General features: G+C 33.8%; 1 protein-coding gene across 5 annotated transcripts in view; it reads left to right on the forward strand.

Annotated features, from left to right (window-relative positions):
- Positions 1 to 17,459, forward strand: part of LOC129799877 (acetylcholine receptor subunit alpha-like) — a 69,665-nt gene that overhangs the window by 44,825 nt on the left and 7,381 nt on the right. For all 5 annotated transcript variants that reach the window (XM_055844156.1, XM_055844157.1, XM_055844160.1 and 2 more), the window contains 5 exons: positions 1,227 to 1,342; positions 4,625 to 4,793; positions 6,539 to 6,675; positions 11,771 to 11,920; positions 12,039 to 12,155. In XM_055844156.1, the coding sequence (XP_055700131.1) occupies positions 1,227 to 1,342; positions 4,625 to 4,793; positions 6,539 to 6,675; positions 11,771 to 11,920; positions 12,039 to 12,155 (689 nt within the window). The remainder of the gene's footprint in view (positions 1 to 1,226; positions 1,343 to 4,624; positions 4,794 to 6,538; positions 6,676 to 11,770; positions 11,921 to 12,038; positions 12,156 to 17,459) is intronic.

Consider the following 17,459-nt stretch of genomic DNA (forward strand, 5'->3'; position numbering starts at 1 on the left):
TATTACATCGGATAGAAAGAACATCATTCAGTTGATAATTATAAAGTCAATTTTCAATGGGAGTTTATAGGATTTACTGCAACCTCTTGATCTCTATATATTTTCCTAATTGATGTGTTAATTTCTTGTGATTAAATTGTTTGTAACCGCAAGTGTTACATGAACCAATTAGATATTTTTCACATTATTATTATTATTTTTGAGTTAACCATTTTTTTTAACACTCTCATGTTTCTATAGACAAAAGTAATCCCTTTTCTGTGTTGGAATTTGTGATTTATGGATTAAAAATCTCTTGTCAAATATTAACGCAGAATATTTGTTTAAAATTTCATTTGATAAATGTTTTGTTCTTGTGCTAATCCACATTTACAGATTTGTATTTTTGTGAATAAAAAAAAAACAAACTTCAAAAGCTCATTTGATTGATTCTATGTCGATGTTATTTCAGGCCTTTGGATCCGTCGATATAGTGTGTTTATTGTTAATACAGCTATTATTTCACTTTATTATCATCATTGATATGATTTTAATATTTTTATCTCTATCTGTCTCTCATTCTCTCTCTTTATCTCTCGAGATTATAAATCGTAAAATGTGTTTTATAAGTGAAATGATAAGCATTCAATCCGTTTTGTTATCTTATACCCCTCAGAAAAATCCTATGGTGTTAATCAATTTGAATGATGATTGAACTAAATGTGTAAAAAGAATATATCAGCATAGAAATGCATTTGTGACAACAACTAAAAACATAAAACGTGATTCTGACCTAGTTATTCGATATCAACCAAATTTTTACTACCAATCTTAATTTTCTTTTTTTTTTGTTAAATGATACTGTGGAAGAATTATATTTATAAATTGCACTATAAAATTCAAAATTACAAAAAAACAAACAGACAGAATCATTTTGCATGCATGGAATATGGCTTTAGATTTCTGGCGCAAGATTTTAAAAAAAATAATAATAAAAAAAAAGAAATCCAATTAATAAAAAAAAAAGCTCATACTGAAAGAGAACCAAACACATTAAACCTCTCACATCCACATCATTCTATCCTTAACCAAAAATAATCTATATCTAAACATTTACAAGAATGCTTCAATAATTACACATCTAATTGTTCCTCTAAATACGTGATGATATTATTTGCTTTGGTGTTACTTAATGAATTGCCTTCTTAACCCATAACATGCACCCAACATATTATCCATGTGGACAGGTGGATCTACGACACATGGATGAACAATCTGGCAGCAATATTGTTGATGTCGGGGTGGACCTATCAGAATTTTATATGTCGGTGGAGTGGGACATTCTTGAAGTGCCAGCTGTTAGGTACTATATTACGCTATTTACTCTAATTGCTATTGTCACATGCTCTCTCTCTCTCTGTATATCCCATTAAACCCCCTAATAACCACGACATGTTTTGGGGATCTATTCCACGATTGGAATTCCTACGCCTCTAATTGATAGGCAATTGTGCAAAGTTTCGTCAGAGATCAAAAGGACGCCTATACCCAACGCTGAGAACTTAAAACTTTGCAAATTCTCTTCATTAAACTCAAAAATTAGCTCCATTCATTTAATTAAAAAAAAACTTATCTTTTAAATGTTTCTTCCTGAGCAATAATAAATACAAAAGGCATAACATACAATTGTCGTATCTGACATCAATGAAACAGATAGGGTAAGTGTGCCAAATTCCGGACAGCTTGCAATTTCGGCCACCTTTTTTGTTCCTCGAATTTCAATAAATTTTTAGTTTTAACATACTCTAGAGATTATACAATGAAAAAGAATAACAAAAAATTTAGCTTCGACAAACGAGATGACGTGAAAAAGGCATTGTAAGAATTCCCGAAGGGCAAGGAACTATGAGAATGAAGGTGGCCGAAATAGGGCACCAATGTTGTGTCTACATTTTTATTCATTTTAAAATGTATTAAGAATAATTTTGGAGTAAATAAAGACGATAAACTGACTACAAGGTTCTAACTAACACTCCTTAAAAAGAAGTAATAAAAAAAATCAATTTCTATCAAAGATATTACATTTCAAACTTGAGACTTTGGCGCTTGCATGCAACTATGCCGAAATTTGGCACACTTACTATAATAGTGTGGCAATTGAACTGGAACTTTGACTGATTTATTAAATAAGTAAAATTGAGAAATCATTCAAAATTTCAGAATCTATAAGGGGGGTGCTTGTAATTTGGGACAGCTTGTAATTTTGGACACTTTGATGACAACATTGGACAGTGCAAATAATACATTGTTAAAATTATGGAATTTCCTTCGAATATTAAATGAATAGTGCAAATAGTGTATTCCAACTAAATACAGGGTGGCTGAAAAAAATTAACAAAGCAAGACGCTGTATTATCCTCATTTTTTCGTTTAACTTATTTGAAGTAAAGATAAAATGGATAAGATAGTAATTTATATATTAAACTTTTAGAATATTATCGGTTTTGTTCAATACGATGTAATTCTGACTTGACTATGGTCTTAAGTTTGTCAGAAAAAGCATCGTAGTTTGCACGAACGCCAGCCTTCCGAATGCCCTGCCATTTACGAAGAAAGGGCTGTCTTCAGCTCATCGACACTTCGCTATTTTGAGGTGCGATTCCTTCTAATCACACCTATTGTGATCGTTCGATTTCCTCAAAGTTCTCAGATCGAGCTGAAATTCACAGGGTATATGTTTTGAACATCCTTGATGCCGAAAATCATAAACCGGCAATTTCGGGTCCGACCGACCGTCCGGTCATCCATAGTACGCAATATCTCTGGTTTGGAAAGAGATATCTTCATATTTTTTTTTAAATATATCTACTCGCGCGTACGACGATTTCTGTGCTGTTAGTTAGAAAACCCAGTTCTAAACCGGTTAAAAGTCACGTTTTGTAGTTTATCTCGAAATCCAGGTATGTAATTTTCAAAATTTTATATTTATGTTGTAGCCCAAAAAATGTTGCAACATTGATCGACTAGTTCTCTAGATATTGCAGTTTAAATATTTCAGTTTTAAAAAAAATTGCTAATATTTATAGCACACTCTCTTCCTTTCTCTCTCTCTACATAGTGAGTCCATATTCAAAGATTTGTAAGGTGACATACACAATTCGCGATCCGTGAATTTTTTCTCGGATCTTCGCAAGACGCGTATTTTTTCGCGGATTTTCGCGGGGCACGATTTTTTTCGCATTCGCAGATTCTCGCGGGTCGTGACTTTTCCCGCGGGGCGCGTATTTTTTCGCGGATATTCGTGGGCAATGAATATTTTCGCGGGTCGCTGACAGAGGCTCTAAGCGGATGTAGAGTTGAGGCCTCTATCTCTCATAGTTTCCGAGATAATCGACTTTAAAGTTTTTCAGGCACTTATGCATTTTTCATCCCATTTTCCTAATTTTCAAGTGTAATTTTGCACATATCAATCCTGAAGGAGGCTCTAAACAGATGTGAAGTATGAGACCTCTATCTCTACTGGCTTCCAATACAATCGATTTTAAAGATTTTCAGTTACTTTTATGCATTTCTCATCCAATTTTCCTCATTATTAAATATAATAACTTACATACAGTTTAAGAATTATTAAACGAAATTTGCATTATATAGTTATTTATGTATAAATATCGTTCGAGTTTGCCACAATCCAAATTTGCAGTGAAGGAATCGCACCTCTATAAGCTGATCTAGGCTTATCACTGCACTGGCTTTAGTCCTCTCCTTGACCGACAAAATTCCTCTTTTGGAGAAGTCAAGCGGTTTTTAGTATGCCCACGGTTTCAAGGATCCTTCTGAACAATTTTCAGATACACATTGATATTCATATTGACGGTGCGGTCCTAAAATCCCAGTGGATATCGACAATTTGCCATCACGGAAGTCTAGGCCTTCAAATACGGTGGTCTTTGACTTCCGGTGGCCATTCGAATGTCCAAATTATCCAAAAATATTAAATTAATTTTGTCTTCAGGTAGACACAATCATTTTATTTGTTGATCAATTGGTCAATTTCAAAGGTTTATTTGAAATTAGTACTACGCTTTATAAAACTATATATTGTTTGACCTTGAAAATCATTTTTAAGAATTAATTAAAGGTCATTGCATTCAATAATAATAAATCCAATATTAAGAATAACTTAAAATTGTTAAGTCCAATAGCTCTACCAAAACCAATATAAAATCCTAATTTTAATTTTTTTCGCAATTGATTTCTTTTCAAATGAAAAAACAATTTGAGAGACATGCTGTCATTTCTAATTAACAACGCCAAATCCAGAGTTCACAGTAATATCAAAATACAAATTGCTTATTCTTGGATTTACGAGAGCGAGTGCCAAAAAAAAAAAATTTGACAAAAAGCTTACGAATGTGAGCGGCTTTAAAGTATTTTTCACTATGTCTCTTTCACATTTCTGCCCATCTGGTGATGGATGGAGCTTACAGCAAAAAAAAGGAACTATGTATACAGGAAAAGAGAGAGAGCATAAAAATGTGGCCTTTTCACTATGTAGTACACCCTTGTACATATCAATTTGATTATTAATGTAACGTTTGACTTGGATAGGAAAAAAAATCAAATGTCTGCTCCTTTTTTTCCGCAGGAATGAAAAATTTTACACATGCTGTGACGAGCCCTACTTGGACATAACATTCAACATAACAATGCGGAGAAAAACATTATTCTATACTGTAAACATAATCATACCCTGCATGGGAATTTCATTCCTGACCGTACTAACATTCTACTTGCCATCGGATAGTGGTGAGAAGGTTAGTGTTCATCAGTTTAACAAAAACGATTAATGGTGATATTGCTATCCTGAAGAAAAATTAACATGGTGTTTTAGTACTCTACTGTTCTCAAGTGTTTCTGCCTTATCGACTTTTATTTGTGATGGTTGATGTATCGACTGTTTCCTTCAATGACAGGAACCACCACACAAAGAAAAGTCGATCATGTAGAAGCACTTGAGAAAAGTGCGAGAAAACACTAAATGGGAAATTTTTCTCCTGGATATTTTTCTTTAGCACATGACTGTTCTCAAGTGCTTCTGCATAATCGACTTTTCTTTGTGTTGGGTTCTGTCTCGACTGTTTTGCACAGTCCATGCTGTGTTCTAAAACCACCAAAAAATCGTGACAGGAACCAATACAAAGAAAAATCTATTATGTAGTAGCACATAAAAATCAGTAAAGTGCTAAAAAATATGAAATGGGGAAATTTTTCTCCTGGAACTTTATAGCACTTTACTGTTCTCAAGTGCTTCTCCATTAACGACTTTTATTTGTGTTGGTTAAAGTATCGACTGTTTCCTTCAATTCTCATCTTATTCTAAAACAGCTAAACAGTTGTGACAGGAACCACCACACAAAGAAAAATCGATCATGTAAAAGCAATTGAGAAAAGTGGTAGAAAAACATAAAAAGGGATATTTTTTCTCCTGGAAATTTTTAGAGCACTTTACTGTTCTCAAGTGCTTCTGCATTACCGACTTTTCTTTGTGTTGGGTTCCGTCCCGACTGTTTTGCACAGTCCACGCTGTGTTCTAAAACCACGAAAAAATCGTGACAGGAACCAATACAAAGAAAAGTCTATTATGTAGGAACACTTGAAAAACAATAAAGTGCTAAAAACATAAAATGGGGAAATTTTTCTCATGGAAATGTTTATTGTACTTTACTGTTCTCAAGTTTTTCTGCATTATCGACTTTTCTTTGTGTGGTGGTTCCTGTTACAACTGTTTAGCTGTTTTAAAACAAGATGAGGATTGTACACTGAGAGAAATCCGAAAAAGTTAAAATAACATTCCGGAAATGTTAATTTTACCCTGCATTATTGATCCAAAATCGGTGTAAATATTACCCTTTTTAGGTGTATTGGGGGTTAAAGTTAACCATTTTCATGTTAATTTTACTCTTAAAAAGGTGTACAACTAACATAAAAAATGTTGATATATTTTTACACCTAAAAAGTGTTAAATTATGAGAAATAAAAGTTTATCGCACCCTCTTTTTTTTCTCAGTGTAGGAAACAGTCGATACAGCAACCAACACAATTAAAAGTCGATAATGAAGAATCACTTGAGAACAGTAAAGTACTAAAAAAATATTCATATTAAATAGATTTCTCCTAAATAATCAATTAGGGAGATTATGCACAAATTAGGACCTTCCCAATTATCTCGTACAACACACCACTTCCCCTTAATCCAAGACGCCTTTTCATATTCTAAACGGTGAAGTGAAATTGACTACACAATTTACCAGGCAACATTTTAATAAGTTACTGTTTGTGTAATATGAAGCTATATTTTTAAGCTAAATTCACTGTTTCGAACACAGGAGTGTGTCTTGGATTAAGTGAAAATGGTGTATTGCACGAGATATTTTACATTCTCAATTACTTAATTTCTGCTTTACTTTGTTTTTGTAATTGAATGAGCTATTTTTGAGAATAGAACTCCAAGGTAAACTTTGCTTAAAATACTACACTGTATCCTTTTCTCAAATTGCAGGTTACGCTCTCCATATCAATTCTAATTAGTCTCCATGTGTTTTTCCTGCTGGTTGTTGAAATAATACCCCCAACATCGCTAGTTGTGCCACTCTTAGGAAAATATCTCATTTTCGCAATGATATTAGTATCAATAAGGTGAGTAGAAGGAAAATTGAGTGTCGATGGTGTTGCCAATATAGGAATACTTTAATTAAAATAAACCTCCAAACCAGTACCAAACCCACATTAATTGGCATTTAATTTCCGACTTATTTTCCTCTTCATCCCCTATTTCAATTCAACGTTTTTCCTTTTAACACTCCAACTAAGAGCACTTTTGTTGCTCTAAGAGTCTGTGGTTTGAGTAAACTTCATCTTGCGTTAATTTATATTAATGAACAAAATACATATACAGAGAGCAATAATCCCTGAATCCTCACCAACTACTTTGGCAGAAAGGAGGGAAAGAAAATTTAATTGACTCCCTTGTACGAAAAGACCTCCTTTCTCTATGAAGATGATGCTTATTTATACACAGCACACGCATATATCAAACTCCTCTTATTGTTTAGCTCAATTCACGACACAATACCTCCCCAACAAGATTGATAGAAAGTGGAAATTATTTTGTTATTCCCAAAGTACAATAACTATAATTTCTAATATTACATTTTATTCCAACATGTGACTACAAAATATTCTTGTTCAAATATTGAAATTTTGAGCTACAGAACTCGTGCATGGAAGAAGTACACTGAAGTTCTAAAGTCTGCATGCATGCTTCGGTAAAAGCTTATGAATTTTCTACGTGATACAATTGAATTACATTGTGTTGTTCCGATTGATCTTTATTTCTAATAGGTGCAAAAGAGCTATAGCTAATTTTTGTGGTTTTATTCCCACTTCTGAAATTTAGACGAAAAAAATGGGAGTAAGAAGAGTAAGAAAAACTGTAGCTCATTTTTATGAAAATGGATCGCAATCCCACTTCTGAAATATGGACAGTAAAATGACATAAAGACCAGAAGAATTGTCGCTCATTTCAGGGCGTGGGTTTCAATCCCACTTCTGAAATTTGGAGAAAAAAAATGGAACCAAGAAGAATTGCAATTTACTTCTATGGAAATGGATTGTAATCCCACTTCTGAAATACGGACAATAAAATTTGCATAGAGAACAGAAGAATTGTAGCTCACTTCAGGGCGTGGATTTAAATCCCACTTCTGAAATTTGGAAAGAAAAAAATACAACCAAAAAAAACTGTAGTTCACTTCTATGGAAATGGATTGTAATCCCACTTCTGAAATACGGACAATAAAATGGCATAGAGACCAGAAGAATTGTAGCTCACTTCAAGATATAGGTTTCAATCTCACTTCTGAAATTCGGAGAGAAAAAAATAGAACCAAGAAGAACTGTAGTTCACTTCTATAGAAATGAGTTGTAATCACACTTTTGAAATACGCACAATAAAATGGCCAAAATGGCATAAAGACCAGAATTTAGACAGAAATAATGGGATTAAGAAGAATTGTAGCTCACTTCAGGATGTGGGTTTCAATCCCATTTCTGAAATTTGGTGAGAAAAATGCGACCAAGGCTAGAACTTCTATGCAAAAGCTATCTTCCCATGTAAATCTCAGACCAGACTAACACGCTGATTGCCCCTGTTAAAGCTAATACCCAAGCTGGGATAAAAATTTGATAGAGACAAAATAAGAATATGTACGTACGGAACAACACGATTTTACCTACGCCTAATAACCTAACCCCTAAGGCAATGATATTCTTAAAAAATATATTTTCAAATTCTACGGGCAAGATTTTTGACAAACCATTTCCTATATCCAATGGAATGTGAAGAATTCCACGAATTTCCTAAATATAGATTATAGGTTATATTGAAAAGTGAGGTTAAAAGGAGGACAACATAACCTAAAAGCTTATTTTTTGTGACAAGATAACTATACATTCATTTTATTATTAAGATGAGACTTAGTTTTTTTCCAAGCAGGATTGTGTTGTACTAAACCTAAAAATTAAAAGATCATCATAAAAGACATAACCATAAACTTTCTGTTGCATTTAGAAAGTCACACCACTTTTGGTTATTTGATACATCGAATTTATGTGATTCTTACTGCTTTTCCAAACTCTTATGGCACTTGCGAGAAAATTAAATTGGAATTTGAAAGTCATAACCATTTGTTTTGATTTCTAATGAAAATCAAGTGTTACAAATTGACAGAAATACAAACCGAATGGCTTTATTGCTCTGTGACCATCCAAGGTTTTCGTTAGCCAAAACATGCATTATTTTCACAAAAAAAGCTATATAAGAATCAGTTAAATTTTATGGCATCGAAATCTAGAACAATATACGGCAGTAAATGAAATTCAATAGCATACATTTTCACTGAATATAAGAGAATAGTCCTGCTATAGCAAGAATAAGAATGATAATACTTGTACGAGAACAATTTCCCTAGTCCTTACAATGCTAAAACTTACTTGGAAATCCATCTACGAGGATAAGAAGCTTATAAATTCTAAATATTATTTGTAATATTCTAGGTTATGTCAGTTACAATAACATTAGGATTTTTAATAGGGTTGCTTCATTATGCTTTATAACTTTAGCCAAGATAGAGATAAAAGAAAACAATATTATATGTTTATTGTTTTAAAAAATTAGAAGTGTCTAAAGCGGTCTTGAGACTGAAGGTTTAGCCCAGTTCCCATAGGTCTCAGAATCCAAAATGGCAACCAATTTTATTGCTTTTTCGGAATCTAATAGGTCATGTTCTTGATAATGGAATCTTAAGTTAAATTTTCCAAAATATCTTGACTGATAAGGAATTATACCAGTTAAGACATACGGTTATGGCTTAGGTCTGAAGGCCGTATAAGGCCTAGCCTAAAAAAGCTAAAAATATCCCAGTTCCTGAAGGCGTGCAATTTGAGGTTATGCTGTATATAATCTTCCATGAGCTATTTGAACTAAGTTTAACAGACCTAATTTTTTCCAGTCATAATTTACCAAATACAGTAAAATTCCTCAAATATTAATGAACGACGCGACGGTTAAATTCAGAATGAAAAATTTAAGGTTATGTAAGGAAAATTTTGTGCGGAGTCTAATTACAACCATTTTTCTGTTGTGCTTCCTTAGTATTATCGTATTACATTAACTTTGTCGAACAATTCTGTTTATTTGATAAGAAATTACAAAGATAAATTCTCTAAATTTATTTTTCATGATTTAAGATTAGTGTACATTATGTCACATGCCTTCCATTACATTTTTGAAAATATTGTTCACATTTGAGGATTGAGAAATGTCACATATTCCTAAAAAATGTTCATATTTGAGGAATTGGACTGGAAGTCTGTTTTCTTACTCCGAAAACTTAGATTATAACCTCAAATTCTGTCAGGGCCGTAGCGCTGGGGGGGGGGCATTGAGAGACAATGCCCTACCTTAATACTTCCAATGCCTTACCTTAAAAACCAGAAACTACGATAATGTTCTAAGTAAACTGTTCGTAGTATGATAGGGTAGAGAACAAATTAATCTCCTATTAAATGGCCTGATACATCTAATCTAAGAGTTATCGATTGAAGTGCTTAATGCAATTGGTTAAAATCGTATGGAAAGTCAAACGATAATTTTGTGAAAAATTTAAATATTTTAAATTTAAAACTTTAACATAAAAAAAATAAAATAAAGTATTTATCCATCAATTTGGCATTGTTATTAATGAGTTGAAATAGCAATTATTTGACGATTAATTAAATGAAATAATGTTTTTCAATGGTTCTGAGCAAAACGAGCGTAAAGATTCTTTCAGGGATTACTTGGATCAAGAAGACTGTAAAAATATAATAATTTCTCAATATTTTCTTTCAGCATATTAAAAAAATATTTAATTTAAGCTTTTAGGCATATATAAGTATAACATTAACATAAATGTTTCATTTCAAAATTTTTAAAAATTTAATCATTAAAACCTTATTTCTGGAGATTTTTTTTTTTTTGAAAAAAACATACTTTTCGGTGAAGATGTTTTCTCTGAATTCGTCCATCTAAAGTCCAAAAATCAAATATTTCCTGTTAGTTGATAAATTAAACTAGTCCTTAAATGAAAGATTTTATGTTCACTTGATCAAAACGTATTTTACATTCTACAAGACGAAACGTAGTGTAAAATACGTCAAAAATGGTATTTTTGTGTATGTAATTTTCTTAAAAATTCAAATTTCATTTTTTGAAAATTCCTTCGTTCAAAGACGAGTTTAACTCATCAGGTAACAGGAAATATTTGGTTTTTGGTTTTCAGATGAATCAATTCCGAGAAATCTTTTCCACCGAAAAGTATGCTTTTTTCAAAAATGTTTCCAAAAATGAAGTCCCATAGTTTGAATTTTGTACTTTTATATACCTAAGAGCTTGAATTAATTATATTTATTATTATGTTGAAAATAAATTAGAACAAAATCTGCTGCTTTTTGTCAATTTTGACCCACGTAACCCCTTAAGTATGTATCGAAGAACTAGAATAATATATTTTATTTTTAAAATTTTTCTTTTTTAATAATTTTCATTCACTCACATTCAAGTGAAGTGGACGGAAATCGACTAACCAAAGTAGATCAATCAAAAATTTTGATTAATGCCCTACCTTTAACTACTGATGCCCTACCTTAAATTCAACTCTAGCTACGACGCTGAATTTTGTTAATTAAAAATCTAACCTCAATATTTCGTTTGTTGCATCGATCGTTGTCGTATCTGTAAATCTTTTGTATAAGAATTTCATGCAAGAGCCCAGTGAGCACAGTTAGCTTAAAGAAGCAGCATTTTCAGCATATTTTTGCTAAGACGATCAGTAAAATTATGCTGACCGGTCAGCAGTTCTTGAACAAAAAGTGCTCGCGAGTGTCATTTTAAGGTTAGCTGAATTCAGCTGAAAGTACAAATTCAGTTAAATTTAAATCGGTAAGTATCTGGTGCTTATCTGGGAAGCGACATTTGTGCCGTAGCTTGCACCAAATTCAGATGCAAAAAAATGGCAGATACACGACGAAGTTTTTGTAGAATCTTCACAAACACGGTCGATACAACAGACGCTTTCATGTCCGAAATTACTTTTCCACTTTAAAATTTTTCTCACGTTTTTGCACATCGATGTAAATAGATAAAACTAATGACTATTCAAATTTTAATTAATAAAATTCAATATTCGTCTAGTATATGTGTCACTGTGGTGGTTCTCAACGTACATTTCCGATCACCGCAAACACATCGGATGGCACCCTGGGTTAATTTCGTTTTCATCCAAATCCTGCCGAGAGTCCTCTTTATGCGACGACCTCAATACAGCTTTGAGTCGAAATACAGGTAATTCTCTTAATAAATTCAATTATTCTATCTGCTGAGGTATTCTACTTTTATTCCCTCTATATTTGTATCTTTTGCCCCCCAAATAAAAACCGCCACAAATGTATTAATAATGCAGGCAGCACTTGCTGAGGGATCCCCACATCTCATTCTATCCCTACTACTCAACATCGAATTTGGATCAAATAGCACGTATGAGTAGGTCTCCATCCAAGGAGGATATGTCTCCATCGAGGTAAATGCCCACTAAATTAAGTATTCCCCTTGTTAATAATTTATAAAGGGTTGAAGTTGAAACCTGAGTTTTTGCAGTTTGGGAAACCATGCGGTATATACAAGAGTAGAATCTATTGTTATACCAAGTAATGTTAAAATACATTGCATTATTTACACGCAAAATATGCATTTTTTCTGGTAAAATATTAAAAAAAAAATTAAATAGAATTTGATTCAAAGCAAAAATTCAGTACACAGAAAAATATATTTCAACACTTATGAGAGAAATCCGAAAAAGTTAAAATAACATTCCGGAAATGTTTATTTTACTCTGCAGTATTGATACGAAATCGGCAAGGGGGAAACAACTCGCGAGTCTAGAACATCTACCAACGTGAATATCGTGAATATTGGCATTTTTTCGTGAATATTTCATAAATATCGTGAATATCACAAATATTCCTCAATATTACTTTTCTTCTGCAATCATGGAGCTTACATCGAGCATTGATTCTAATTTAGAGTCTCCCTGGCCTGATAGGCACTGTCTTGGCTCTTTATATCTGTTTCCCACTTCTTCTCATGAGGTGCACACGGTCATTTCGGGGCTGAGGAACCAGTGTGCGCCTGGTTCGGATGGCTTGAGCAACAAGGTTCTTAAGCAGGTGTCTTTTTACATTGTGGATGTACTGGCGTATCTTGTAAACGTCTCATTTGAGTCAGGCGAGTTCCCTGCTGTGTTGAAGACAGTTCTCGTTGTCCCTGTATTTAAGAAAGGCGATAGGGAATCCATGTCCAATTACCGCCCAATCTGTTTAGTCTCTTCAATCTCAAAGATCATTGAAAAAATTATGCACTCCAGAATCTCCGGCTTCCTTACTGCGAATAGTTATTTGTCTAGATCTCAGTATGGCTTCCGTGAAGGTGTGGGATGTGAGGACGCTGTGGCCCAGCTCTTGGGGATGCTCAACGACTCGCTGAATAGACTACCCAGGAGGAAGGCTACAGTTATATTCTTGGATCTTACAAAAGCCTTTGATGCGGTGAGGCATGATAAACTACTGATAAAGTGTGAAAGGGCTGGTGTGCGGGGCGCTGCCCTGCAGTGGCTGACTTCGTTCTTGGTTGGGAGAACGCAAAGGGTGAAGCTACATCCAAACCATGTCAGTGAGCCCTCAGTATGCTCTCTGGGTGTTCCACAGGGCTCAGTCTTGGGCCCTCTGCTCTTTTTGCTGTATATAAATAGTTTGCTTGACAGCAATCTGTATGGCCATGCAATCGCATATGCTGATGATGTCGCATTGCTCTACGTGGACGGCAGTGCTGAGATGATTGAGAGCAAAGTGCGGGCGGACTTGAGATTCCTGAGGCAGTGGCTTGATAGCCATGGAATGCTGCTAAGCTCGAAGTCTGTACTAATGGAATTTGGGAGATCTCAGCCAAATTTGAATGGAGTAGTCTGCCATTCGTCTCGCTGCTCTCTCGACGATTGTCATCAGGATTGTGTGCTCATAAGAAGAGTTGATGAATTCAAATACCTTGGAATAATGTTGGACAGCTCCTTGAAATGGACCGCTCATACCAGCCTGGTTCGGGATGGATTGCGCATGGTGTGTAGGCAGGTTTTTGCCATCAGAAACTCGTGCTCTCTGCAATTGCTTCGTGCATTCTACTTCGCTCTTGGTGAGTCTAGAGTGAGATATGGACTTATCTTCTGGGGCGGTGCCTTTGAAACCCATATAAAACACGTTATTACGGCACAAAAATACATTCTGCGTGCAATGTCATTTGCGCGGTCAAGAGAACACACGGGTACATTGTTTCTCAAATGGGGAATTATGACAGTCCTTCAGCTGTATTGCTACAAAGTTTTTGACATTTTTTTGACGCAGTCCTTGCACACCAACTTCTTTGTCAGAAGTAACGCGGGCTCACGCATGGGTGAGTTGCTGCAGGTGCCACGCCCAAACTCGGAAGCGTTCATGAGAAGCATTAACTATCTTGCTCCTGTTGTAGTCAATAATTTAGCGAAATTCGTACGACATTTGACTAGAGGAGAAGTCCGCCATGTTTTGAGAGAAATGGAACCCGCAGCCGTCAAGGGTCTTCTAACATCAATGTATAGAAGATAATCCACTAGAGTCGCTAGAGCCAAACAGCCTTACAGGCTTGGCTCTAATCATCTCAGATTCGCAGCCCAGACTTCCTAGCAATCTTGGGATTGCAAAACATACAACCAGAGAAGGGACTTTCCATCGTTTCCGTCCCGGAGTTGGTTGGGAGCAACGCTAAGACGGCGATGGCCGCAAGGGAAGGGGGGAAGCGTTAATCTGATGAATAAATATGAATTGAATTGAATTGAATTGAATATTGTGAATGTCGCGAATAATTCCTGAATATTGCGAATATCGCAAATATTCCTGAATATTGCGAATATTTAGGGAAATATTCGAATATTTTCTTCTTCTCATATAAAATTGTGAATATTTTGTGAATATTGATTCTAGGACATGAAATTTGGGTCAGTTGTTTGCCCCTTGGAAATCGGTGTAAATATTACCTTTTTTAGGTGTATTAGGGGTTAAAGTTACTCTTTTTCATGTTAATTTAAAAAGATGTAAAATTAACATTAAAAAATGTTGATATAATATATTTTTACACAAAAAGTGTTAAAGTTATGAGGAAAAAAAAGTTAATCGCGCCCCCGTTTTTTTTTCTCAGTGAAAAAACTGTTCTTAGGCGTTAGCCAATGAGGTAATTTGGAACCATTTCCAATTTGGGACATTTGAGATTTTTTCAATGTTTAAGATATTCAAAAGGAAGAAAAGCTCTTCCATTCCTTCCTAATCGTCTTTTTATTCTATTTCGCGGTCTTTGTTTTCTCTTTGTTCATCTGAAACAATGAAAAAATCTTAAATGTCACAAATTGTAAATGGTTCCAAATTACCTCACTTTACCCTAAATGTTTGTAAATTCCTACTGGAGAGTTACGAAAATCGTATAACCTACAAAAAAATTGTAAAGGTTTGTACTTTACTACAAACATTGTTCGTACATTTTTGTTTATTTGACAGAACTCTAAGAACAAATAACATAATTTTATAAACATATTTTTGTGTGTTTACGGACATATCCGAACAATTTTACGAAATAATTTTTTCTGTGTAATAAAACGATCGATGTAAAATTTAATGAATAGCTTGTTACTCGTCCTACACCTTATTCAGGAGGAAATTGCTTCTACCTATCATCTCCCTGTAAAACATTAAATTTTTATATTATGCACTTTCTGAAGAAATTTTCCTCACTTTGTAAAAGTTTTTTGGTAATCATTTTAATCGCTCAACTTCAGGAAAGTATTTTAAAGTTTTTTTGATATGATGATGTTCACTTTTCCACACAATTTTAAATAAATTTTAGAGAACTTCCGTCAACTATTTCTATTCATTATTGCAGTATTCTGTGCAATATTGACAAAAATCTTTTAAAAAAAAATCGGGAAATATTGACATAGTGTGTTCAATTATTTCAATATTCGAATACTATTTTATACTGTTGAGCATTTTTGAAATATTTTCTTTAAATAAATCAAGTCTCAAGTAGCAAAATTTTACTTTACTATATTCATAGAGATGAAGTAAATCTGGTTCACACGTTATTGAAGTTATTTCAGGTGTTATTCACTTCTTTACCTCAATATTACGTAATTTTTACCTAAAACATTTGCGTCAGAGTACCAAGAGTAACCGCGTATCGTAAGAATTAATTAGGGATCTGAGAGCTCTTAGAAAGGGGTTCAAGGACGAGATTTAAACATAACCTACCACTCGTTCTCCTCTTTTAACTAGATCCTCCCTCTGGTATGCACGCAACACGTCCTTGCTCATCCGAGTCTAGTCACTAACTAACTCTCTCTCTTGTCCGTCTATTAATTAATACTCTCTCTTTAGCGATCGCCGCTAAAGTCCAGTGGTGTCAAACACACTAGACATAACACACGGGAGTAGGCCATCTCAATAGACAAAAAGGAGACATCAAAGGATGTCAAATGGTCAAATGCCCGCCGGGTTTGGCAGTCGGCAAGTATGGGGCTTACAATTTCAGGAACTTGCAAAATTTTCACAAAGGGAAAATTAACGTCAGGGAAACGTAACTTTTTCCCTTTTCAATTACTTTGTCATTAATAACGTAATGTTGACTCCTATGATGAAATAGAAGCATTTTCTTGTCCACATTGTCTTGTAGAATGTAATAATGTAGTTAGAGAATTCCAAAAGACAATTTGGAGAAGAAATTGCTACATGGGTTGGGTTGGCTTCCCTACTAAAATGCGCTACATTATTGGGAAAAAATCACTAAGTCTTTCCCGATTTTAAAGGAAAATCATGTACTAAAATGCAATATCAGTTTGTGTAGTGTTGTAAAAAAATCGTTATTTATTTATTTAAAAAAGCGGGAAAAGTGCTTATTAATCCCAAGTAGCAAAATCAAGTCAACATAAGGTTATTTTCATCAAATGATCATAGTAATTATTTAGACACCGGAAAGTTATAGGGGAAAGCTTTCAGGATTCGTAAACATTCTGGCTTCGAATACTTCATATTTTACCCATATTCCTTAAATGAATCTGACGTATTTTTTTACATTTTTGCTGACATAGAAGCATTTTCTTTTCCATATTGTCTTATAGAATGTAATAATGTACTTAGAGAATTCTACAAAACAATTTGGAGAAGAAATTGCTACATGGGTTGGCTTCCCTACTAAAATGCGCTACAATATTGGAAAAAAATCACTGCTAACTCTTTCACGATTTTAAAGAAAAATCATGGACTAAATTGCAATATCAGTTTGTTTAGTGTTGTAAAAAAATCGTTATTTATTTATTTAAAAAAGCGGGAAAAGTGCTTATTAATCCCAAGTAGCAAAATCAAATCAACATAAGGTTATTTTCATCAAATGATCATAGTAATTATTTAGACACCGGAAAGTTATAGCGGAGGGTTTTCCCGATTCGTAAACATTCTGGCTTCGAACACTACATATTTTTTCCATATTCCTTTAATGAATCTGATCTATTTTTTTTAGGAAATGTGTGACTTAATACTAGCTATTAAAATATATTCCTAATAGGTCAGATTTAAATACTGAATATAGGAAAAATATGAAGTGTTTGAAGCCAAAGTATATGCGAAGCATGAAAGACTTCCCTTACTTTCGAAATGGGGAGTCACCTCTACGTTATAATAAAGTAATTATTACAATAAAAAATATCATGTGACAAATTTCACTTCCTTCTATCTTTCTATCTTCTTATCATCAA

This window comes from Phlebotomus papatasi, chromosome 1 (genome assembly GCF_024763615.1).
Source record: "Phlebotomus papatasi isolate M1 chromosome 1, Ppap_2.1, whole genome shotgun sequence".
Classification (NCBI taxonomy): domain Eukaryota; kingdom Metazoa; phylum Arthropoda; class Insecta; order Diptera; family Psychodidae; genus Phlebotomus; species Phlebotomus papatasi.